General features: G+C 36.1%; 3 protein-coding genes across 3 annotated transcripts; all 3 read right to left on the bottom strand.

Annotated features, from left to right (window-relative positions):
* Window positions 1-14,884: 14,884 nt before the first annotated feature.
* On the bottom strand, window positions 14,885-15,823 carry LOC145570872 (uncharacterized). The gene has a single exon (XM_081629998.1). It carries the CDS (start codon window positions 15,821-15,823, stop codon window positions 14,885-14,887), a length of 939 nt encoding a protein of 312 aa, XP_081486124.1.
* Window positions 15,824-15,843: 20 nt separating this feature from the next.
* On the bottom strand, window positions 15,844-19,311 carry LOC145570871 (uncharacterized). The gene is made up of 2 exons (XM_081629997.1): window positions 18,469-19,311; window positions 15,844-18,330 (listed from the first exon to the last, which is right to left on the bottom strand). The coding sequence occupies exons 1-2, from the start codon at window positions 19,309-19,311 to the stop codon at window positions 15,844-15,846; spliced, it is 3,330 nt and encodes a 1,109-aa protein (XP_081486123.1).
* A 2,137-nt stretch (window positions 19,312-21,448) lies between these two features.
* LOC145570870 (F-box protein At4g22280-like) lies at window positions 21,449-23,801 on the bottom strand. The gene is made up of 3 exons (XM_081629996.1): window positions 22,911-23,801; window positions 21,718-21,804; window positions 21,449-21,520 (listed from the first exon to the last, which is right to left on the bottom strand). Exons 1-3 carry the CDS (start codon window positions 23,799-23,801, stop codon window positions 21,449-21,451), a joined length of 1,050 nt encoding a protein of 349 aa, XP_081486122.1.
* Window positions 23,802-24,420: the final 619 nt, after the last annotated feature.

Below are 24,420 nucleotides of genomic sequence, written 5' to 3'. Positions count from 1 at the left end.
ATAGAGCTGATTGGATCGAGCATAGGCGTGCTCGATCAACACTGGCTCGAGGCAAAGGATTATCAATCGAGCATAGGTTGTGTTTGATTAGTTCGCGATCTTGCTAGCATCTCCATTAGAATGTTTGTTATAAGTGAAGTTCTTCATATTGTGCTTTTTTACTTTCTTTGTATTATTGGCATTGGTATATATATGCCAATGCTTCTGTCATGATACATGAATATTGTTAGGAATAATATTGGAGGTGATTTCTTGAAACTTATGTGTTATGTCTAGACATTTCTTCAAGGAGAGCCATGAGCCGCCGCCCCGAAGGGTGTCTAGGCACACAAGTTACAACAAACCACCCCTTTTGGGAATCAGCTCTTAGTTATAATTCCCCACATGACAAGGTGCTAGGTCGGTTCTCATATATGAATTTAAAGGAAATCCCCAACCCAAAAGGGCGCAGCAGTGTGAATCTATTTAGGGCAAGTTCACAAAAATCACAATACGTAATATAGTACTCCGTAATAATTTACAAAATTTAAACACTACTACAATCCGAGCAACCTGGGACAGTTTTTTTACGACAACCCATAAAACCGTCGCAAAATTTGAAAGCTATGACAGTTTTTAAATTACGACAGTTTTTTTACTCTATCGTTAAATTATGATGGTTTCGAACCAATTAAGCTGTCGCTGAAGTATAAAAATAAATGTAAAATAAAATTAAAATACTTACAACGGCTTAAAACTGTCGTAAACATTTTAAATTACGACAGTTTATTGCACCGTCGTAAGGTACGACAGCTAAAATCTGTCGTAAAAAACTTTAAAATAAAAATAAAAAGCGGGTATAAAACCCTTCCATCTCCCCCACCTTAACCTTAAAAATTTTATATGTCGTTTCTTTGTTCTTTATTTCTCATTCTTCTCTCTCTTTGTTCTCTTATTCTCTCTCCTACTTGATCTCCTCTAGTCTGTCTTTCTTTGCTTCCATTTTCTCCAATCTCTTTTCTTTCTTTCCCTACCTCCATGGTATAAGCTTTTCCTTTTTTCTATTTGTTTCTTTTTTATGGGTTTAACTAGAAATAAGACCATGAAATTCAACCAAGGTTACGAATTTCACCATATAATCGACCATGATTTCGAAGGTAAGGGTTTTTAGGCCAAATTCGACCATGAAAATTCCAAATCTGGAGTTTTCATGGTCGAATTTGACCAAGCAAGCCCATAGAAGATGCAATTTGAGATAGGTATTTTGATTTTTGTGTAATTTTTGTTTATATTGTTTTGGTATATGTTTATTTTCATCTCTTGGGTGTATTTTTCTAATTATGTCGGTTTATTTCGTTTAATTTCGAGTTTTGTAATTTTCGTTTCATTTTTGTTAATTTCATTTATTTTCTTTCAATTTTCGTTTATTTATGTTTATGAATTTCGAGTTTTGTTATTTTCGTTTCATTTTTGTTAATTTCATTTATTTTCTTACAATTTTCGTTTATTTTTGTGGTTATATTTTCAGATCTAGTATGTTTATTTGTTTTTTATATTTTTATTTTTTTATATGTGGTTTTAATTTCAGAGCTAGTATGTTTATTTTTGTTAGTTTGTCTTATTTTGATTTTTTGGTTTATGTTATTTGTTTAATTTCGAGATTTGCTATTTTTCATTTTAATTTCGAATCTATTAATTTGGTTTATTCTTGATTTTTCTTGGTTTCAAAGTCGTACCTAATGTTTTATTGGGGTTTATTTCCAGATCTATAACTTGCTTATGGGTATGTATGTGTTTTTTTGGTTTTCTTTGGTGGTTTTGGGTGGCGTTAGGTGGTAGTTCGTAAGGGTGAAGATGGTTACCGTGGGTGAAGGGGCTGCTTTGGCTGGGTTGGGGGTTTTGCTACTTTTTTTTTTATTTTTTCTGCGACGGCTTTTAACCGTCGCTAAAAGTGATTTTACGACAGTTTTTAAAACCGTTGTAATTTGCTACAGCTATATGCTATCGTAAGTTAATTTCTGCAATAAAAATAAACTGTCGTTGAAATTAAAAAAAAAAAAAATTGTCGTAATTTTATTTACGACAGTCAAACTGTCGTAAAAATGAAAATTTGCGACTCCTCTGACTGCGACAAACCTATTACGATAGTTGGCTGTCGTAACTATTTTTAGCGACGGTTTTAATAATTTTTGCGACAGAAATTGGCTATCGCAAAATTGCTAATTTCTTGTAGTGAAAAAATATTTGTATGTTGGTTGGACTAATTGAAAATATTCATTCTTAAATAATAAAATATAAATAACAAGATGAATTGGACTATAATGTACTAAAATAATATACTTCATCATCAACAACAAAGTCATAATCCCAAAATGATTTGGGTTTAAATAACGTAAATGGTTATAAGGAATAATGTATTGAAAATTGATATAATAATGATACAAAAAAATGTCTTAAACTCTTGGTTGATACATAAAGTGAAATATGGGTACCATATATTGACCAAAATTGGTACAATTAATATCAATAGACAATGGTGATAATCTAATAATCACGTAATATGTATTTTATGGACATGGAATTTTGGATTATAGACTCGAATGCACTATGTTCACTTTCCATCTGAAAGATCGAACATCCACTTATGAAAACTAAAGTTATTTCACCAGACTATACGGAGTGATAACGAAAATGAATCAAAAGATTCAAAACCCAAAAAATTTATAGTAGCATGCATGTTTATCAGTACATCACCAATGTTACCTTTATTTTGCTTTTTCACATTCTCTCAACTTTTTCCTTTATTCAAAAAAAAAAAAAAAAAAAAAAAAAAAAAAAAAAATCAAGTTTCTCCTAACACTTACACATCCACTCATTAAATTTACTTAGAATTTAATGTAAAAAATAAATGTTACTAATATAGGAAAGCATCTAGTGCGCATATATATAAGAGAGACAAGGTTTTGTTTGATCCATCTGGTTTTATTTGAAATTATTTAATTTTTAATTGGGGCATACTAAAGCCCACCTACATTTATGATCATAAAATATTTTTTAAGTAGAACAAGAATTGACCTAGATTAGAATATTTGAAGATCAGGAAAACACAATTGTTATAATACAAACGAAACTTCATATAACTTGAAGCTAGATAGATAATTTTGAATTCTAATCTTATCATCATAGAAAGAGTTGACTTAATCATAGAAAGCAGTATAAATGGAAGGGTAGTGGATGACATTTGTCTACCAAGCCATTGAATTTGATTTACAAAGGTAGTATCCTTTCAAACAAAGTGGCTAGAAATCTATTAAGCACTGTGGCACTATTAACCAGTCAAATCGGTTATAAATATGTTAAGGATCGTTTGAGAAGGACCTCCCTAAAATTTGGACCACCCTAACTAATCAATAGCTACGACCTTTTAAAGATAGAAGACCAATAATAGTTGAGACTGTTGACATCAATTATTTCTTCTTAAAAATGAATCAAAAGATCCAAAACCCAATATATTTTTAACACTTATCAAAACACCACCAATGCTCCCTCATTTCGATCACTTTTTCACGTTCTCTCGTACTTTAATCACCTTTTATCTTACTCTCACATCCACTATAATATACCAAAATTATGTGCAAATAGTAAATGTTGAGATCAAATAGAAACAATGATATTACTAAGAAATAGGCAACGTTAACAAATGTCTCAGAGGCATTTGACTAGAAGTGAAAATATTACATTGAAGTAAACATTCATTACAATAATAGATGTGTGATTTTGGCTTGCTTTTAAAAATTAATACTCCATACTATTTTAAAAAATAAATTAAATGGTGTTCTAATGCCTCGGGGAATCAGTAGCAACTTACTAAGGGTAAGTCTTGTATGTGGCTAGCCACACGTGTGGCCACATTAGTTTATAAGAATAATCTTAATTTATATGTATGAGTAACCTCAATTTTTCATAAGAGTAATCTCATGTTGTCCATAAAAGTAACCCAAATTCATTATACGAGTGAATTCAAGTAATTTTGTAATAAGTAACTCCATTTGTTTATTCGAGTAACCCCTATTATTAAAGATGGGCACGGGCCGTGCCAGCACGCGGGCGGCACGGGCCCGGCACGACTCCGGCACGGCCCGGCACGGGCACGGTGCCCGGCACGGCACGGCACGGCGGCACGCCGGCGTGCCGTGGGCCGTGCCGTGAACAACTTTTTTGGGACCGGCACGGGCACGGCCCGTGGCACGGCGGGCGGCACGGTGGCCGGCACGTGGGCCGGCACGCCGGCACGACCCGCCGGCACGGCACGTGGCACGGCCCGGCACGGCCAGGCACGGCTAGGCACGGCCCGGCACGGCACGGCCCGTGCCACTAGCCGTTGGAATATGGCCGTTTATGGCCGTTTTCCAACAGCTATAAACGGCCATATTTTCCACCCCATTTCCCACCCAAATCCCCTATAAATACCTCATATTTTCCTCCAAAATTTTCACAATTCATCAACTCATCTCTTCTCTCTTATTCTCTAATTTTCTTACTCCCAAATTCTCAATTCTCAAATTCCTAAAAAACATACAATCTTCCTCTCTTTTGTGAAAAGAAAAAAAAAATTCCTACTCTCTTATAAATTTTACATTTTTAATATTATTAGTCTACTACCAAAAAAAAAAAAAAATTGTTATATTTACATTCGGGAAATTAAAATTTCGGGAAATTATAAATTCGAGAAATTATAAATTTGGGAAAGCATTGAAGCGTCATTGTAAGATCTAACTCAACTTTTTTTAATTTGTTATTGTTATTGTTATTATTATTGTTATTATTATTATTATTATTATTATTATTATTATTATTATTATTATTATATTATTATTATTATTATTATTATTATTATTATTATTATTATTGTATACTTAGAACTACTTAATTATATAAAAACTACTTTCTATTTTAATTGTGGGTTATTTGGATTGTTGAAATCTGTCTAAGGCGGGATTTGGGCTCTGGACAACGTCGCTCCTAACCTCTCCTACCTGGGATCTCATTGATTTAGATAATCTACTATTATTATAATTATTTTTGAAAATTTATTTTATATAAAAACTACTTACTTATTAATTCTCATTGATCTCATTGTTGTTAATTGTTACTTTGTTATTGTTAGTTGTGTTATTATCATTAATTAATCATGGCATCAAACCCGAACGTTTCCTCCTCCTCTAGAAAAGCCAAGTCAGCACGTAGGGAACCACCAAACCCAAACACTTCAATGTCTATGCCCCCCCCCCCCTAACATGCCCTTTCCCTCTTCTAACATGCCCTTTCCAAACACTTCCACCCCTTTCTTTCATCCCCAAAACATGGGAGGGCAAGAACAAATGGATGATATGGCTCCTTGGACCCAATTTCAACAAACCCAATATCAACAATATGAATTTCCTTTTCCTCCTCCTCCTTCCCAAGGTAGCCAAACACAAGCTTCCGGGTCGAGTGAACCATCCACTCACATGCCCAACACCCAAAATCCTAACATATTAGAGTGGTGTACCGAAGAGGATTTTGCTCAAACCAAAAGAAAGAGTGAAGTTTGGGCACATTATCAATTAAGTAAAGATGGAAAAAAAATGCAAGTGTCGGACTTGTGGTAAAATTTTCTCGGCCGATACCAAGGGAGGGACGGGACACCTTAGTAGACATACAAAAAAATGTGGTGGACCATCTAGTGATCCAACCCAACCTAAAATTTCTCAATTCCATCCACAAGGTTTCATTTATAATTACGAGAGAGATAAGGATGAACTTGGGAGAATGATTGTACATGCAGAACAACCTTTTCTTTTCGCCGAAAATGATGCCTTCAACAACTATATTAACCGAGCACTACAACCAAAACACAAAAAAATCTCCCGAAAAACCGTCCGATCTGCTGCCATGAAGACTTATCTAGAGTACAAATTAAGATTAGTAAATGAATTAGCTAATCTTCCTAGTAGAGTTTCTTTAACCGCCGATGCATGGGATGGTGGGTACGGACTTCACTATTTATGTGTTACTTGTCATTGGTTAGATAATGAGTGGATGTTACAAAAAAGCATCATTCATTTCAAAATGCTTGAATACCCTCATACCGGTCTTAACATTGCACATCATTTAATGGAAGCCATTGATGCATATAGTCTTAGGGATAAAATCATGTCTATGACTTTCGATAATGCAACTTCTATGACATATAGTGCGAATTTGGTCAAATCCCAATTGCACGATGTTATATTAAATGGAGATGCACTTCATGTTAGATGCATTTGTCATGTTCTTAAGTTGTGTGTGAAGGATGGAACACAAGCAATTGGTCCATTTTATCACAAAATACGGAGTGCTATTTGCACTATTAATAGCTCTAACATGAGATGGCAAGAATGGAAAGGTTTTTGCAGGCAACAACGGATTAAAACCATAAAAATAGCACCGGATTGTCCAACTAGGTGGAACTCCACCTATGAAATGTTGAGTCGGGCAATCGAGTACAAGGTTCATTTAACACTTTTTTATAATATGAAATATCCACAAAATGCTTTACTTGAAGATGATTGGGCTAATTGTGAAAAATATATGCAGTTTTTACCATTACTATATGGTATGACACATTGTTTTTCTTCTGTATATAATCCTTGTGCTCATTCTTTTCTTAGCAATGCATGTTTACTTGCACAACTTTTTGCGGAACACCGATCAGAACATGTTTATCGTGGATATCTTCCATCCATGGAGGATAAATGGCGTAAATATTACACCGATATTCCTATGATTTATATTTTTGCTTCCATTTTAGATCCTAGACAAAAATATGATGGCACCTTTTTATTAATTGATATTTATTATAGTAACATGAATTTTGAAGATGATGTTGAAACTTTTAAGAATAAGGTGACAGATGAGTTTTTTAATTTATATAATGTTTATGAAAGTAAATATGGAACCGTGTCTCGATTTGCCCCTTCTCAAACATCCAAAAATGTAAGTAAACGGACCAAAGGTTTATTTGCACAAGCTGCTAACTTGATGTCTAAGTATTCAGGTACAGAATCATCATCATCTAGGAGAACTCAAAGCGATGTTTCGGAGTTGCAAATGTACTTAAGTTACGACTTCATGAAAGGCATGGACGATGAAGAGAAGTTTGGCCTCGACATCCTCGATTGGTGGAAATCACAAGCCGTGAAACATCCAATTTTGTCGTCAATGGCTCGTGATATTTTTGCTATCCAAGTCTCCTCCGTTGCTTCCGAAAGAGCTTTTAGTGCGTCGGGAAGAGTTCTAGACGATAGAAGAACAAGACTAAAACCCGAAACACTTGAAATGTGTGTTTGCTTCAAGGATTGGTTGGATGCCGAAACTCGTTCTCAAGATCGTACTTATGCACAAAACGACGACGATGAAGGAACGTCGACTTCTTTTAGTTCTCAATCCACTCAATTGGCGGATGAACTTGAACCTCTAGGAGACGAAGACGAAGACGAAGATGAAGACGAAGGCGAAGACGAAGATGACCAATAATAATTACATGATTACATATTTACATTATACACTATTGTATTCTTTTTGTATTATCGAACTTCGTATTCCGTATAATAAATGAAGTTATTCAATATTCATACACTATTGTACGATTTTTAATTATCATTACTTATTTTGTAATTTTGTATTATTGAATTATCATATATTCGTACCGGCTAGTCGGCTACCGTCATATAATAAAATAAGTTATTCTTCAATTTTTTGTGTTTTCGGATTATCGCACTAGTATTTTTTTTTTTATTATATGCATTTTTGTTTTTAATTCGTTTTTTTTTAACATTTATTTTTTTTTTTAAGAAAAAAAAAAAAAAAAAAAAAAAAAAAAAATTAAAAACGGCACGGTTTGGCCCGCGGCCCGGCACGGCACGGCCCGCTAGGCACGTGGGCCGTGCCGTGCCGTGGGCTGGGGTGTGCCAATCCCAGGCACGGCACGGCACGGCACGCCGCGGAGCCGGCACGGCACGGCACGGCACGGGCACCACCCCGGCACGGCCAGGCACGGCCCGCGGCGGCACGGGCACGGCCCGTGCCCATCTTTACCTATTATTTTGTTTTAAAAAATGAAAGAATAATTTCAATTTTTAAGATCGAGAGTAACCCCTATTTCTCATCTAAGTAACCTACATACGTGTTAACGTAACCTCATTTGCTCATCACCGTAACCCCCTATCGCTTAATTAATTGTCTTGTATATGATTATGTAAAGTGGCCACACCATGTATGTGGCTAGCCACATATAAGACTTTGTGACTTACTAATAGGAAAAAAACAGTTAATGCTAATTTATGAGGGCTTAGTATATCATGATTACTCCGTAGTACATAAAGGCACCATTAAAAACCTACTTCGTATTAGACTTCAACATTAATAATAATTTAGGCATATAGCGCCCACTTGCAATTATGATTATCAAGTACTCCAAATTTTTTAAGTAGAACAAGAATTGACTTAGATTAGAATATATATATATATGAGGATTAAGAAAACACGATTTAGTTTTTATAATAATAACGAAACTTCCTAAGAATTGAAGCTAAATAATTTTAAATTCTAATCTTGTCATCATGGAAAGAGGTGAGTTAATCATAGAAAGCAATATAAATGGAAGGGTTGTGGATGCATTTGTCTACCAAGCCATTGAATTTGCTTAAAAAAGGTAGTACCCTTTCAAACAGTTTTTGATTTCATGATTTAACCTATATCAATTTAAAAACTACAATTCTCAAATTAAGTAGCATATAACCCAAAAATTTGGTCCTAAAGGTCCATTCAATAAATTAAAAATTACCCAAAATTATTAAGTAAATAAACATATTAAGCAAAAAAAAAAAAAAAAAAAAAAAAAGAAAAAAAAAAAGTAAACAATTAATCACAATGATGTAAATAGCACAAAGAAATTTATTAATCGAATAATATTACTTAATTTTAATAAATTAATCAAAAAGAAGAATTTAAAAAAATACCTGATTTGGTTTGCTAGAAACCCACGTTGAATAGGAAGTTTTAATTAAAAAAATAAAAAAATACGTGAGTGATGGGATTCGAACCCAGCCCCCTTGGAAAAATAAAACATTACCTAACCAACAAAACAAGATATATTTATTATTATATATGTGTCTTGAATACTATATATACTAATTTTAAGAGGGGCCATAATGTATAATATATGAGTAGCAAATCTGGGCCGGGGAGGCCGGGCCTCCACCAACACCCCCCCCCCCCCACTGCGTCCCTTCGCCCTTGATGGAGTCACATTCGCCCGTAACAACCATAAGATCTTGTGGACGGAATCAACCAACAAGTATCATAGGGCTATGTTTGTCATCACACCACATAAGTCCGATATGATCGAGGGTTACGTTGCAGATGCCCTAATAACTTGTAAGAAGGATGATCTTCCGGATTATGTGAGTCCCGGTGTTTTGAGATACGTGATTGCCAAGGTTTCCAAGTACCTTCGAGAAAATGTTACCTTTGACGATGATCTACCATGGTTTATGTACGAGTTGACGGGTATGGTTGATGTCTCTACCATCGTCGAGGTTGGCCAATTATGAGAATCGTGAGTTGTCGTGACAATGGTTGTCTCTTCCATTGTCGATATTGGCTGCTGGAGATGTTCTATGTCCGAGAGTCAAGAATTAATGTAATACAACAAAGTTTTAATAAATTCAGTCCCAGTAGTATGTACTTGTAATCTTGCATTCTTGCATGTAGCAACAAGTTATTTTCAGTAATTTTAATATTGATAAAGCAATTTATAATAATTTTATTACAATTAATAATTTTCTATAGTGATGTAATGTTATATTATCATATAATGTACCATTAGTTATGTACTTGGGGAAATAGGGGCTTTAAGTCCCGTTCACTTCACCTTATTTTTGTTGAACTAAAATTATTTTTACTGAAATAAAATTATATTTGCTGAACTTAAATTAATTTTACTGAACTTAAATTAATTTTACTGAAATGAAATTATTTTTGCTGAACTGAAATTATTTTTACTAATTTTTATAACTCTTCTTTAAGAAAACTGAATTTTACAGAAGTGAAATTATTTTTACTGAACTGAAATTAATTTTATTGAACTGAACTTATTTTTACTGAACTGAAATTATTTTTACTTAATATTATTTTTTTAAGGTAAAGTGAACAGGGCCTTAGTTAATTTGTAGTTGCAATTACTAAAAAGTTTCTAGATGAAGGAGAGAGAGGAGATGCACGAAGATTAAAGTGGGCTAAAATTTCTCAAGCAATTTTGAAATAATTGTTTCCAATTTTGGTGTCAAAATCTTGTTTCATTTTATTTGTATTCCTTCTTTTGTCTTAACGACTTAACCCATAATGTTTTTTCAAGATGTGTATTTTTGGGTTATCTTGATGTACAATCTGCACATACATAAGGATGCACTGTGTTATTTCATTCGAGCAATGAAACTAGCTAGTCTTTATAACTACTGATGATGCACCGTTCAGTTAATTCTAGCTTAGTAAAAAGTCAAACCCAAATGGGTTGAATTAGTGAAATTTTTATTTTAAGGGACTAGAAGATTTAGAGTAGACAACCTGCAAAAAAAAAATCATAAAGATTATCTGTGAACAGAGAAAATATCAAATATGTCTATTGAAAATCTTTTCATCTTTAATTTTAAGAGTTACTCCTATTTAATTCATAATGAAATTTACTAAGCTAAAAAAAAAAAATTGCATTGATAATTGCTGAGGTAGAATATAATTGACCTAGACTTTGAGTAGGATTAGCATATTAATTATAATCATTATTTGTGTTACCTTACTCACGAACCACCTTACCTTGCTTCATCTCTTTAATTGATCTTCATCATTTTTTTTATTATTATTGGTCTAATCACATGATTGAAGGTTCCATTTATATTCTTATGATAACATAATTATATATTAGGAAAAATTGACAAGAATAATCCCAACTTTACTCGATTCGTCCAAAATAATCCTAATTTTCGATTAATTTTTAATAATCCGAACTTTAATGTGAATTTGATTCTAACGGTCCCAATCGGTTGAATAACTTGTTATCACAAGTCACCGGACACATTTCACCATGTGACTGGTTCAAAACAATAAATAAAATATAAAACAAAATTTAAGGATATTTTTTTTAAAAAAATTAAAAACTAATTATTAACAAAATAAAACCACTTTGTTTCAAAAAAAATAAAAATAAAACCACTGCACCACCCCTCCCCCGACCAGCCATACCTCACTTCTCGCTGCCACCCCTGCCGGCGACCAGCCACACCGGTGACCAGCCTCCCCGATTTCCAACGCCGGCAGAGACCCATTTCCACCCTTTTCCCCTTACCCGACCCTCTCCTTTCCTCGCCGCGCGACCACCCAACCAACCCCTAACCCCTTAACACCCACCCCCTCCCTTCCCCACCACGAATAGCTACCCTCCCTTGAGCTGCGATGCTGTGCATGGAGCCGTGGAGGCGTGGATGCTGGTGTAAGGGCTGCTAAGCTGCGAAGATGATACTCGGTGTTTGTGCGTGGTTGCTGCGACGGTGATTTAGAAACTAATTGGTGCGTTGGAAAGGGAGATCGAGCAGCGGCAATGGCCGTGGGCTTAGGGTATGGGGGATAGTGAGGGGAGGGCCGGCGACGGTGGAAATGTTGAAGCTGGGTGGCGGCGTGGTCGGTCGCCAGGGCGGGGGATGGCTGGAGCTGGTGGTGGTGGTGGAGGTGGTTTTTTTTATTTTTAAATTACTTTTTTTTTTTAATTATTTTTTTTAAAAAAAACTAGTTTTAAAATTGTTAGTTAAATTTTAATTAGTAATTATCTTTTCTTTAAAAAATCAAAATTAAAATTATGTTGATAGTAGTGATTGCAAGGATAATAGTGACTGTTGCGAAGGATTATATATGTATTATATATATGTTGATAGTAGTGTGTTTATATGTACTTTCTGTCATGAACGTTGACGAGACTAATGGAGATGCTTTTATTATGTTTGAATTTTTTATTTTTTTTATTTATGTAATTAGAAAATTTCTATTGCCCTAAATTCGGTCCCATGCATAGTCAACATTATTATAGCTCATATTGAGAAATAAAAATGCTTCATATTTGAAATATTCATGTCAAAAACAATAATATTTCCCATCAATCAACATAAATCCTCAAACTTAAACTATTTTATTAGTTATATAAATAATCTATTTAAAAATTATATGCAGGAAATAATTATTAAAGATGATATTATAAACTCAAAGAGTCACAAGTCGTTACTACAGCATAAATTCTCAAACTTAAAACATTTTATTACATAATGTAGTTAATATACTTGTATATAGGGGTGTTCAGATCCGGGAAGTTTAAAATTTGGCCCATGTCCCGACCCAAGAAAACCGGGTACCTAGGTAGCCGATTTTTCTCGGGTCGGGTCATTGGGTACAAAAAAAAAAAAAAAACAAAAAAACCGAAAGTAAATAAAAACTTACCGTCTGTTTCAAGTGAGTTTCATTGCTTAATTTAATGAATATAAAACTCATTACACAAAAATTATAATCTATTAAAATAAAATAATTTACAAAACAATAAAAGGGAGAATTAACAATTTACATTTTCCACTTTAAACAGCAATTATCAAGTACCACCACATCAAGCTACAATCGAAAAAATAAGGATACTTGCATCTCTTTATCATACTTTTTTTGAGGAAAAACTTTATCATACTTTAACATAGGCAAACACCATTAATAATTACAAATTAACATTTTCTTTAAAATTCAAAATTGAACTCAAAGCCACATTTTGATGTTTATTTGCTTCTCGTGGGGTTGCCGACTTGCCGCTACGGCGAGATCTCTCGGCTGATGTACAGTGGTGCGGTTGTGGCCCGTGGGTCGTGTGGGTTGTGCTTGTGCAAGCTAATTTGATGTCGGCGTAAAACTTGCCTATTTGCATTTTGCAATGGGTATGGTGGGCTACTGGGCTTGTTTGACTGTGAGTTTGTGAATGAGAGAGAAGGAAAGGAGAGAGAGAAGAGGGAATGAAGGAGAGAGAGTCTGAGAGAATATGGTGGGCTTGGTAAATGACTGAATGGAGGCTGCTAAGTTTTGATAGGGAACCTAAAACCCTAACTACTAGCAATATATATTTTTTAAATTTTTTTTGGAAAAAAAGCACTTAGCGGGTACCCGCCTTGTATAAAGGGCGGCCCATGACCCGACCCAAAACAATTTTTTGCTGGGTCGGGTACCCGCCCGTCAATTTTGAAAAAAATGAAAAAATACCCATTAAAATTTAGCGAGTTGACGGGTCAGCAGGCCGAGTCAATCAGGTCGGGTATTTTTGAACACCCCTACTTGTATATAAGTACTAGTAACGATTTTATATACACAAATTATTGGGTTCGGGCACCTGCACCCAATAGTTCGTGCGGCAACCCTTATTCTTCCAATTTCCACCGACTGCAGAATCCAATTCTATCAAATTCAACTTCATTCTATCACATTCAACTTAATTCACTCAAATTCAACTCAATCCAATACAAATTCCACATTACTCAAAACCAAACCGATTTTTTTTTTTTAAAGAAATAGAGAATTACTACTTGATAGAAAAGAGGACGACGACGGAGGAGATGAAGAATAAATTCTCCGGCGACGGTAAGCTTCTACTGGTGGTGGGTGCGGTGGCTTGGGTTCGCTGGTTTATGGGTGCGGTGGTGGGTTTGTTGATTGTGGGTGCAATGGTGGGTTATCGGTGAACGGTGGTTGACAATTTGCGGTTGGTGGGTTCGGTGATGGTGGGTTCGATTGGTGGGTGTGGGTGCTGTGGAGGAGGAAATTAGGGGGAAGTGAGGGAACAAATTGAAGGAGAAGGAGTGAGGAGATTTGTGAGGATTTTTTGTGTTTTTCCCATTTTCACGTGAAAGAGAGAAAGGAAGAGGGGAAAGAGTAGAGAGAATGAAATAAAAATAATGTATAAGCCTATCTTGGGTTAGCTACATCATATCTTTTGTGGAAATTGCAATACCTTGATTTTTATGTCTGTCAATACACGATATGATAGAAAATTAAAAATTTTCAAATACAACCTGCAAAATTATACCCCTTTAACCAGTTACAACCTTTTAAGTTTAATTTTTGCGAAATAGAACCTAAGAAAAAGACACCAAACTACAATGAAAATCAAATCTCTAGCTGCTTTCAAAACCCATGCCAAAATGCTTGATTTCTAGTAATATTAAACACATTCATACGTTATTTAATAATAAAAGTAGCTCAAAATATACATTGCACCAAAATATTCAATAACCTGGATTGCATGATCTTGACTGCACCTTGATTGAACAAGTTGTTGATGAGCCTTTTGGTAGCTTCTGTACTTCCCTTTCGAGCAATATCCTTTCGGCTAGTGTAAACATATTCGGGTAAGTTATAACCAATTCCTCCAAAACTAATGAGCATCTCAGAAAATATTTAACCATTGCTTGCTCCAAATTAGTCCACGGACTGTATAGGTTTATCACAATTCTTCTCAGGTGTGACTCCAAACAAAATGGGATCGTTTCACTTTTATTCCAATTATTAACTTCTTGCAAAAGTACGACGTTATTCCATTCATAGTTCTTTTTTTTTTTTTTAATGGGAAGAGGAGAAATATTAATTAATTAAAAATAATCAAAGTACATGGCTAATAAGCCCAAAACGCACAGCCAAAGCTGGAGAAATGTTAAACCAAAAGCAGAGAAACCAAAAGCTAATAATAAGAAACAACAAGAGAAAATTGTCCTCTTCCAAATCCATCCACCAAAAGTCATCCAACGAGCAAAGAGAGCTAGAAGTTGCTGTCAAAAAGGTCCTCTTCATAAGCGCCTCTAGCACAGTAGGGAATGCTGCTGTGAACTGCTTCATGTCCCTCCATGTCAATTGCACTCTTAGCTAAGTAATGGGCAACGAAGTTGGCCTCTCTTGGGATGAAGTTAAACTCAACCTCGCAATCCATTTTGATCATCTCCTCAATGTCTTTAAGAATGACCGCCATTTCATGAGTCCCATGCTTCTCAATTTCTTCGATTATTTCCTTAAGAGCAACCGCATCAGATTCCACAATAATTTTCTTGAACTGAGCTCCAATAGCTGCTGCAAGACCATTACGAACAGCTATTAATTCAGCTTCACTGGCAGTTCTGGCTTTAGTCTTCCATGACCTCCCAAAGATCCATCTGCCATCATCACCCCGAGCCACGCATCCCACTCCATTGATGCTGGTCGTTCTCCAAGCTGCATCAGTGTTAATTTTAACATACCCCTCCCTTGGCTTGCTCCATTTCAGATCACTAATAGCAGCAGCAGGTTCCTTGCCTTTGCCCTGAAACACATTAGCATTTGCCACCAAATCGCACATGAACCTGTTAAACATAGAAATGGGGTGCAACATAGCAAGCTGGAAAACCAAATTGTTTCTAGCTCTCCACAAGTGCCACATAGCAATACTAAAGGTGATTTTCCAGGCCTCACTTCTTTCTAAATTGTAGTTTATCCACTCATCCCAATTCAAACTGAAAAAAGTGAAGATACAGAAGCTGTCATCCAATCTGTTAGCACCAAAAATTCTGTCCCAAAATACTCTAGAGTTAATACAATCTCGAAAAAGGTAAAGATGATTCTCCGAGTCTAACTCACATCTAGTGCAAATGGGGTTGAAATTATCAATCTTGTTGGCTAAAGAAGTAGCAACAGGAAGAATAGCATGACAAGCATTCCACAAGAGCATTTTGTATTTGTATGGGATTTTTATGTGCCAAAGCTTTTTCCATTTGATATGCGGGAAAGAAGGGGGGAAGAAAAATTAGAGGCTAAGGAATAAGCACTACCAATGGTGAATATACCCTTAGGTGAAGGATGCCAGCAAATAGAGTCTCTCACCGAAGCAATGATAGGCAGGGGGATGCTTTCGATTAAAGAACACAAATGGGCAGGAATAATGTGTCTAACCCTCTGTAAATCCCACTTGCCATTCCTTATCACATTACTAACTCTCCAATGAGCACAAAAATTAGGGACATCTCTATCAATAGCCAAGTAAAGAGGGGTATCCCCCACCCAATGATGAAACCACAAACAAATATCCTCTCCATCACCCACCCTATAAGAAATACCTTTCATAAGCAAGTCCTTCCCTTTTTGGATGTCTTTCCATAACGGGGAAGCACTAGGGGAGGCGTAGCTATTAAGAAAAGAGGAGCGTTTAAAATATTTGGCTTTAAGAATTTTAACCCACAACTTCTCTGGTTCATGAAGGATTTTCCAACCCAACTTGGCCATGAAAGCCAAGTTCCAATTTTTAAGATTACGAATGCCAAGACCACCCAAACCCAAAGGGATGCAAATTTTCTCCCAACTAGTTCTAGGAAGATAGTGAGATCTGTCCACTTTATTCCACAAAAATCTTCTACAACTTTTTTCAAGCTCCTCAAGAATAGAGCAAGGAAGAAGAGAGGTTTGCATGACATAAAGGGGGTAGGAATTAAGAACGGCTTTGATAAGGGTACATCTACCGGCCATATTCAAGAGCTTGGATTTCCACCCTCTAATTCTATCTTTTGTTTTAACAAGGAGATCTTTATAATCCGCTTTCCTCAATCTATTAGGACTAATGTTCACCCCTAAGTATTTGCCAAAAGAAGGAGCCCCCTTAATGTTAGAAGCATTGAGAATGCTCATTTTGAGAGAGAGACACATTTTAGGAGGGAAAATAGTTTTAGACTTGGAGGGACTAATGAATAAACCCGAGAGACAACCAAATTCAGCAAGAGTATCCTTAATAACCTCAAGATTTTCAAGGGAGGCATTAGCAAAGAGAAATACATCATCGGCATAAAAGAGGTGAGAAATGGAAATATCATGATCAATTTTGACGGGACACCAATTACCATCACTCACTCTTTTCTCAATCATCAAGGAAAGCCTTTCTAAACAAAGCACAAAAATGTAGGAGGATAACGGGTCTCCTTGTCTTATGCCTCTAGAGGGGGTGAAGCTCTCCGTCCTCTCACCATTCCATAAGATAGAAATAGAAGGGGTAGTGATACATCCTAAAATAAGTTTTATCATTTTTTCCGGAAAATTTAAACCCATAAGAGTTTCCCTAATAAAACCCCATTCAAGGCTATCATAAGCTTTCGTTAGGTTGATTTTAAAAGCCATAATTTTCTTCTTGCTTTGTTTCTTAAACAAGTGAGCTACCTCTTTAATGACGAGAACATTCTCCTCAATTGACCTACCTTGAATAAAGCTCGATTGAACCGGGTTAATGAGATTGTTAAGGAGAGGTTTAATTCTATTTGAGATGACCTTTGTAATTAATTTGTAGATCGAATTACAAAGACCAATGGGCCTAAACTCACTCATAGAAGAAGGTTTGTCAACTTTTGGGATAAGGGCAATGTAGGATTCATTAATGTCAGGGTGAATAGTCCCTTCATTGAAACACTCCGAAATAACTGAAAAAATGGCACTTCCTACAACCTCCCAATGTTTTTGAAAGAAAATAGGTTGAATACCATCCGGCCCCGGGCTTTTCATAGGAGACATAGAATTTAAGGCATGTTTTATCTCCGAAAGGGTGATAGGCGAGGAAATGTGGTCATGATCACTGTCATCGATGATAGCTTTAGGAGAGAAGGAAATATTTCTGGGTTGGGAGGATTTAGTGGAGGTAAAAATGTTACGAAAGTAGGAGATACAAATATGTTTCAAACTCTCCTGATCACACACCCAATTCCCCTGCTCATCTTTTAAAGACAAAATTTTTCCCCTACTATTCTTAATTTTAGCCAGAATATGGAAATATTTAGTGTTCCAATCCCCGAACTTTCTCCAATCTATTCCGGCCTTTTGAGCCCATTTTATTCTTTCTAGTTTAAGAGAATAATCAAGCTGTCTAAGAAGATCCTTTTCCAAATTTATCAGGAAGGGGGAGTATTTAAAACACAATGCTTTTTGCACCCCTAAAATTCTAGCATATAAACGTTTTTTATTCTGTAAGTTGCTTTGGAAAACAAATTTATCCCAATCACAAACATCCTGAATAAAATAGTTTTTGCTAGCAATAAAATCATTCCCTCCTTTCGACCAGGTTTTCGTAAAGAACTCCAAGAAATTAGGGTTCTCTAACCAAGACTCTTTACACCTAAACAGATAATTACCCCTACTGACCTCAACATTGTTCGAAATTAAAATTGGGCAATGATCCGAATAAGTTCTCGGAAGATGGAATACCTGTGTATTAGGATGTGAATTGAGTCAAGCAGCATTAGAGAGGGCTCTATCCAGCCTCTCCTTGATGTTGTCCTCCCCTTCTCTTCCATTGTTCCAAGTAAAGGTCGGACCATTAAATCCCATATCAATTAGACCAACACCATCCACCCATTCTGAGAAGCCAGCACCTTGCGAGTTTGTCACTGGACGACCTCCCCTTTTTTCTTGTTGATTTAGCACCTCGTTCATGTCCCCAACCACTAGCCATGGAGTCTCCGAAGGAGGAGGGTCATTTTTAAATTCATTCCAAAGGCGATTCTTATCACTGGAAGCTGATGGAGCATGAATTCCAGTGAGAAGAATTTCAGGGTCAGAGGGAGAGAATTTAAAAAGGGAGTGAAAATGAAATTCCGATCCCGCCGCAAAAGAAATTAAGCTAGCTGGCTTTTTCCATAAAAGCCAAATTCCCCCTTTTAGTCCTTTTGCCCCAATAGTAGTACAACTATCGAAGCCCGACTTTTTACACACGTCTTGAGCTCTACTGTCTTTAGCCTTTGTTTCTAATAAAATAAAAATCAAAGGTTTTTGAATTTGAACAATAGTCAACGCATGAGAAAAAAATTCCTTACAAGCAGCTCCTCGAACATTCCACACAATAATCTTCATATTATTAATTGGAAATGGAGGGATGGGAAAGTGACCTAAGGGAATCGGAGTAGAGTTGAACATCGACTCCACAAATTGTTCCCATTCCTTCCACGGCTTTTTCACCTTCATCGTCTCCACCTCGTTCAGTAGAACTGGAGACATGCTGAGCTTGATTTCCGGGATCAGATTTCCTGTCGGGATGTAATCCAGGCATAAATTGAATCCTATCACTTCCTTCTTCGATACAAATACTGCCAGCAAGTTTTGAACTAATGAGAGATTTATGCTTATACTTTCTAATTGCAGGGGATAAAGAATGGGGTTTTCCGGGGGGAGTTGGAAGTGCAGCGGCATTTTTTCGTGCTCTGGTTCCTCAGCACCTTCAGCATGGAAAACATGGGAGGCCATCAGCACCTTCAACATTATATTTAGTCGGGCTAATTCCTCCAGAGGAACCGGCCTCTCCGCTAGCACCAGCCATATTTGAGGGGTAGGAAAGGTAGGGAATAAGTGGTGGGAAGGAGAATTTTGTGGAAATTGGATTTGCGGGATGCTCAGCGGCGACAATGGAAGGGGTTTGATTTGGAGAGTTCGAGTTTGTGATGGATGAATCGTTGGAGCAATCGGGTTTTGTGATTGAAGGTCCGATACCTTCGACCTCAGAGCATGAGATGATTGGAGATCCGCAATTTCCTGTCGGAGCTTGCTGTTGACCGATCTCAGCGAGGGGTTGCTTACTGAGTTGTTGTGATTCTCCATGATTAACTGAAGGAGAAGGGGTAGAAGGAGTTGAAAGAACAGATTGAATTGCATGCGAAGGAACCGTTGTCTTGTTCTTTTTATTTTGGTAATTCGATCTCGGGACTACAAGATTAGTAGTAGCCTTCATTCCCAAAATGTTATTACTGCTATATGTATTATCTCCCTGTCTAATTTTATCCTGTAGTGTTTTAGCTCTAGGAATGTTGCTCTCCCTACTAGTTTCACTTTCCTCTTCTACCAATGGCAATAAATTCCATTGTGTGTTTTTATGCATATGTTGGCGGCTAGCTTGCTCCCTAGGAGCTCCTTTCTTTTCAGCTTTATTTTTCTGGTGAGTATCTCTCCCTCCAACATTTTGCTTACCCTCCCATTTTTTAATGATTTTCTTTCTGTTTGTAGCAATAATCCAAGGCCCATATTCTTCTTTATAAACTAAATCCCCTGCCTTATCCATAATCCCTTTTTGTCCCTTTTCTGAATTTGGATTTTGCTGTTGGGTTTGCAGGCCCACTATCTCATTCTGATCTCCTTTTAATGCATGGCTTGCATCTAAAGTATTAGAAGAAAATTCTCTGCTAGCTACCTCCCTCTGTAAGGCTATACCTTCCCTACAGTTTTCTTTTACATGCCCTATCCTACCACAAGCGAAACACAGGCTATGGATTTTTTCATACTCAATTCGTTGCCATGATCCTCCCACCCAAACCTTGGAAATTAAGGGCTTATTTAGATCAATTTCTATGCATACCCTTGCGTATCGACATCTATTAATTTTATCCGTAGAGTAATCGACTCTAATTGGCCTCCCTGCTACTTGTGCTATGCTGTATAGTGCTTCCTTTTCATAGTATTCCATCGGTAACTATGGAAATCTGATCCAGACAGACATGAATTGAAATGGATTAGAAGAAGGTCGAAAATTTGGCTTCCAGTTAGATAGCATCAGATAGTGATCCAAAATGAACCAAGGGCCTCCAAAGAGCGCTTTTTCTAAGTCATCTTTCAGGGTAAATCTGAATAAAAAGGCTCCATTTTCCATTTCAATGGTCTCCAACCCTCCCTTTGGGTTCCATATTCTTTGAACTCTTTGAGCCATAAACTCCACTCTTATCTTCAACCCAAGACATTTACCCATGAGCGTGAGTGACCAAGGTTTCCTTAGTTCCTGCAGCTTTTCTTTGGGGAATTTGACAACTAACGCATTGTCCGGGCTGCAATCTTCTTCATCCTCCCAATCCTGGGAGTTCATGACTATCTTCCTAGCCTCGGTGAACCATTGGGATGATCTTACCACCGCCTCTCTAAAGGTGCTATTAGATTTATTTTGAGCACTAGCGCCTGTCTTCTCATTGTGTACCAAATCCCCAACTTGATTTTCAATCTCCATACTATCTGACTCACTTGACACCTTCGAGGCAACAACATTGCATACTTGTGGGTTACACATCACCCCATCCTCCTCCATTTCATCAATGGTTACCGCAGCATGGTTCAATACTGAAGAGATCCCCGAAGAGACTTCATTCACCATTGAGAAATAACAAAGAAAAGAAAAACAGGAAAAAACAGGACTAACTTAAGACTGAAAGAAAATAATCAGAATAAAAAAGGACAAGAGAACCTAATGCTCTTAATTGAAGTAAGAACATAAGGCAGAAGACCTGCTCTCCACCAGGAGCAAGCTCCCGGGGCTCTAATCACCAAAGTGATCGAGTTAGTCCCCGATGACTTAAAATCCTAGAGAGAGAAAGTCATGCTTTTCTATTTCAATTAGTAACATATTCCATTCATACTTCAATTCCTGAAAAGATCATCAATAGCATAGATAATCAACTTAGGCCATGTTCAGTTCACCTTGAAAATATAATATTTAAAGAGAAATATAATAGAATCAGTAAAAATAATTTCACTTCAACAAAAATAAAGTGAAATGAATAGGACCTTAAGAGTGATCAAACATATACAAAAAAAAACAAAAAAAAAAAAAAACGTGCTAACCTCAAAGAAAATTGTTTCTAGAACAGGTGAAGCATGAAGCATCTCCAACACTACTTCGTGATAGGAATGACTCCAGGCACAATTAAGCTGTAAATGATGTAAATTACAAAATATAGGCAGCTTATTATGCTTTAATCCACATTTTTCGAGACCCTAGCACCAGAGAGTAGTACAGTAATTAGTTTCGTTATTAAAGAACTTTTTTGTAATGGTAAGAGAAGAATTAAATTAACGGAATTTCTGACAAAAAAAGTAATAACCACCGACAGTTTTTTAATGTTTTGGAAATAAGTAGATACTCGTAGTAAATTTCATACAAAAATATTACTCTACGGAGTAGTGGTTATTACTAAAACAACAATAATGGGTTATTGTCAAAAAAGGAGAGTTTTCAAATGGCCACAATAAAATTGAGGTCATTGTATTAGATAAATCACAATCATTTAATTCTCTTGACTAATGTGAACCGTTGATTTAAAAAATTAAAATCTCCCATGTTCTATCCCACTACAATTCAGTTTTCAATTTTTCACAGTTTATGTTTGTTTTCCCTGCTCAATGTCTATGCTTTCTTCTTCTTAATTGTGTTAAGAGTGTTACTTCAAGCCTTCAATCCAATCCTCATCCACTTTCATTAATTTAAATAAGCATAGATTTCCCAAAATAAAATGTAAGCAACACACAAATACAGAATTAAGAAGAATGAACTTCATTGAGAAAAAGTAAATCCAAGTGAAAGGACAGTAATGTGATGACGAGCAGAAGGCAAAGCAAAAGAATGTCCAAGCAATCAAAACCTCAAAGGCTAATGTTACAGAGAATCTACAGTGAACAATTGCATCAAACATACAAATTTATGAGTTTCAATTCTGCCGTGAACACATGAAAGCAAATGACAATGAAATGGGATAAAAAAAAATAAAAAAAAATAAAAAACTGACATGTGAAAAATTGGAAACTGAATGATAGTGGGATAGAACATGAGAGATTTTTATTATTATTTTTTATTCTTTTTTGGTTAATATTTTCATAGATGAAATCAACAGTCAATTTTATCAACGGCTCACATTAGTAAAAAAAAATAAACAGTTGCGATTTCATCTAATATATTGACCATAATTTTATTGTGACCACTCAAAAGTCATCCTGTCAAAAAAATCATAAATTAATACTTCAGAGTAAAACAAACAAACCTTCATGCACGTTGCACCTAGATGTAGACGTCGAACATTGGACATTGATCTGAAAAGCCTAACCTCGTTCAAGGGCATATTTAACTTAGCTTCAACGAGTGAATTCAAATCTCCAATACAATATTGCGATTCCAATCTTAAAGAATAGTCTAGATACTTCAAATTAGGAGCATCAAGAAAAAATTTATTTCTCTGATTTTTATGGAACGTTAAAAGGTTTAGATATAATGTAGTAAGAAAAGGTGCAGAAATAACATCATTGATAGGTTCAAAACATTCCCTGCTTCCTGTCAAATCTAGGCGTTCGAGTAATGGACTCCTCGAAACTAGCCTAGTTATAAAATGTTCACCACGGAAAGAAGCAAAACACAGGCATGACACTTTCAAGTTTGGCAAATTATAAGTCGAGGGAACTTCAAAATTAACATTCAATGTTAGTGTTAACATCTCTAATGTTTGACACTCGAAAAGGGCTAATGGTAGCTTAACGTGATCACTCAAACAGGCAACAACTTCAAGATGCTTGACTCCGCGGCTTAAAGCAAAGGACATCCAATGATTAAGACGCTTATATTCCATATAAACATAAGATTGATGAACGCGAATTCTGAGTCTAAACATAGTTATTCTTTCAGATCTGCAAGCACGCAACGCGTTGTCAACAAATTTGTTATGCTGTTCAAGCGTATCCCGACACGAATGATCACACTCGAGTTGTTCAAGTGTATCCCGACACCACTGATCAAACCCGAGCCGGGTAATCAAAGCAAAGACATCCCGCCATTTCTTTGATAATACACAGGTAGTAGCCGCCTCTTGTACGGAAAGGCGAGAAACTATTTTACTTAATAATTCATCTGGTAAATTGCTTATCCTATCGATTTTGGCCATTGTTTGCACATGTCCAAGGTCTAAATTATTATTATACCTGCAATTCAAATAGAAAATCATGGATACTCAATTAGCATAATTATAATCTTAAACAACAACAACAACAAAAAAACTGATTTTCATATATTTTTAAGGAATAATTGACGCTTACATACCATTTTTTTTTTTTTTTTTTTTTGTTTTTTAGATATGAAATTGAGGAAGATTTGGAGGAGCATAAATGTCTTTGATCGATGAAGAGGCGATTAATTGAAATTGAATGATGAGGAGGTTTTGTACGGGATAATACCGGTAGTAATACCTAATTAGCCGGTAATGTCTTATAATAATACTGAAACAACTGATTAATAAGAAAGCTCGAAAATCCATAACGGCCGTTCTAAACGGCCACGTGGAGAGCTGCTTGAGACCACGTAGGCACCTGCTGCCTACGAGGTCGGTTTGCCACCTATCATTATAGGTGGCACCAGCTTGGTTATCTCTCTATATATACCCAAGCAAATGTTCACCCAAAGGGACATCTTTTTTCTCTCTCTCTCTCACTACACATCTAAAACAATTTCTCTCTCTTCATTCTTTCTTCTTATCGGATTGCTGACTTTAGCATCGGAGAGGTTAT

This window comes from Chenopodium album, chromosome 12, assembly GCF_948465745.1.
Source record: "Chenopodium album chromosome 12, dcCheAlbu1.1, whole genome shotgun sequence".
NCBI lineage: Eukaryota > Viridiplantae > Streptophyta > Magnoliopsida > Caryophyllales > Amaranthaceae > Chenopodium > Chenopodium album.
Note: the sequence above shows the minus strand (reverse complement) of the source record. Positions and strands in the feature narration are given on the sequence as shown.

Excerpts from the sequence above, each read along its gene's own strand:
- LOC145570871 (XM_081629997.1), bottom strand. The coding sequence starts at position 19,311 with ATGCCGCTGCACTTCCAACTCCCCCCGGAAAACCCCATTCTTTATCCC. Across the intron at positions 18,331-18,468 it reads TCTCAGAATGGGTGGATGGT|GTATTCCATCTTCCGAGAAC; the intron begins GTTGGTCTAATT and ends CCTAATACACAG.
- LOC145570870 (XM_081629996.1), bottom strand. The coding sequence starts at position 23,801 with ATGGCCAAAATCGATAGGATAAGCAATTTACCAGATGAATTATTAAGT. Across the intron at positions 21,805-22,910 it reads TAGGTGCAACGTGCATGAAG|CTTAATTGTGCCTGGAGTCA; the intron begins GTTTGTTTGTTT and ends CATCATTTACAG. Across the intron at positions 21,521-21,717 it reads TAGAAACAATTTTCTTTGAG|GAATTGAAGTATGAATGGAA; the intron begins GTTAGCACGTTT and ends TGATCTTTTCAG.
- LOC145570872 (XM_081629998.1), bottom strand. The coding sequence starts at position 15,823 with ATGCTCTTGTGGAATGCTTGTCATGCTATTCTTCCTGTTGCTACTTCT.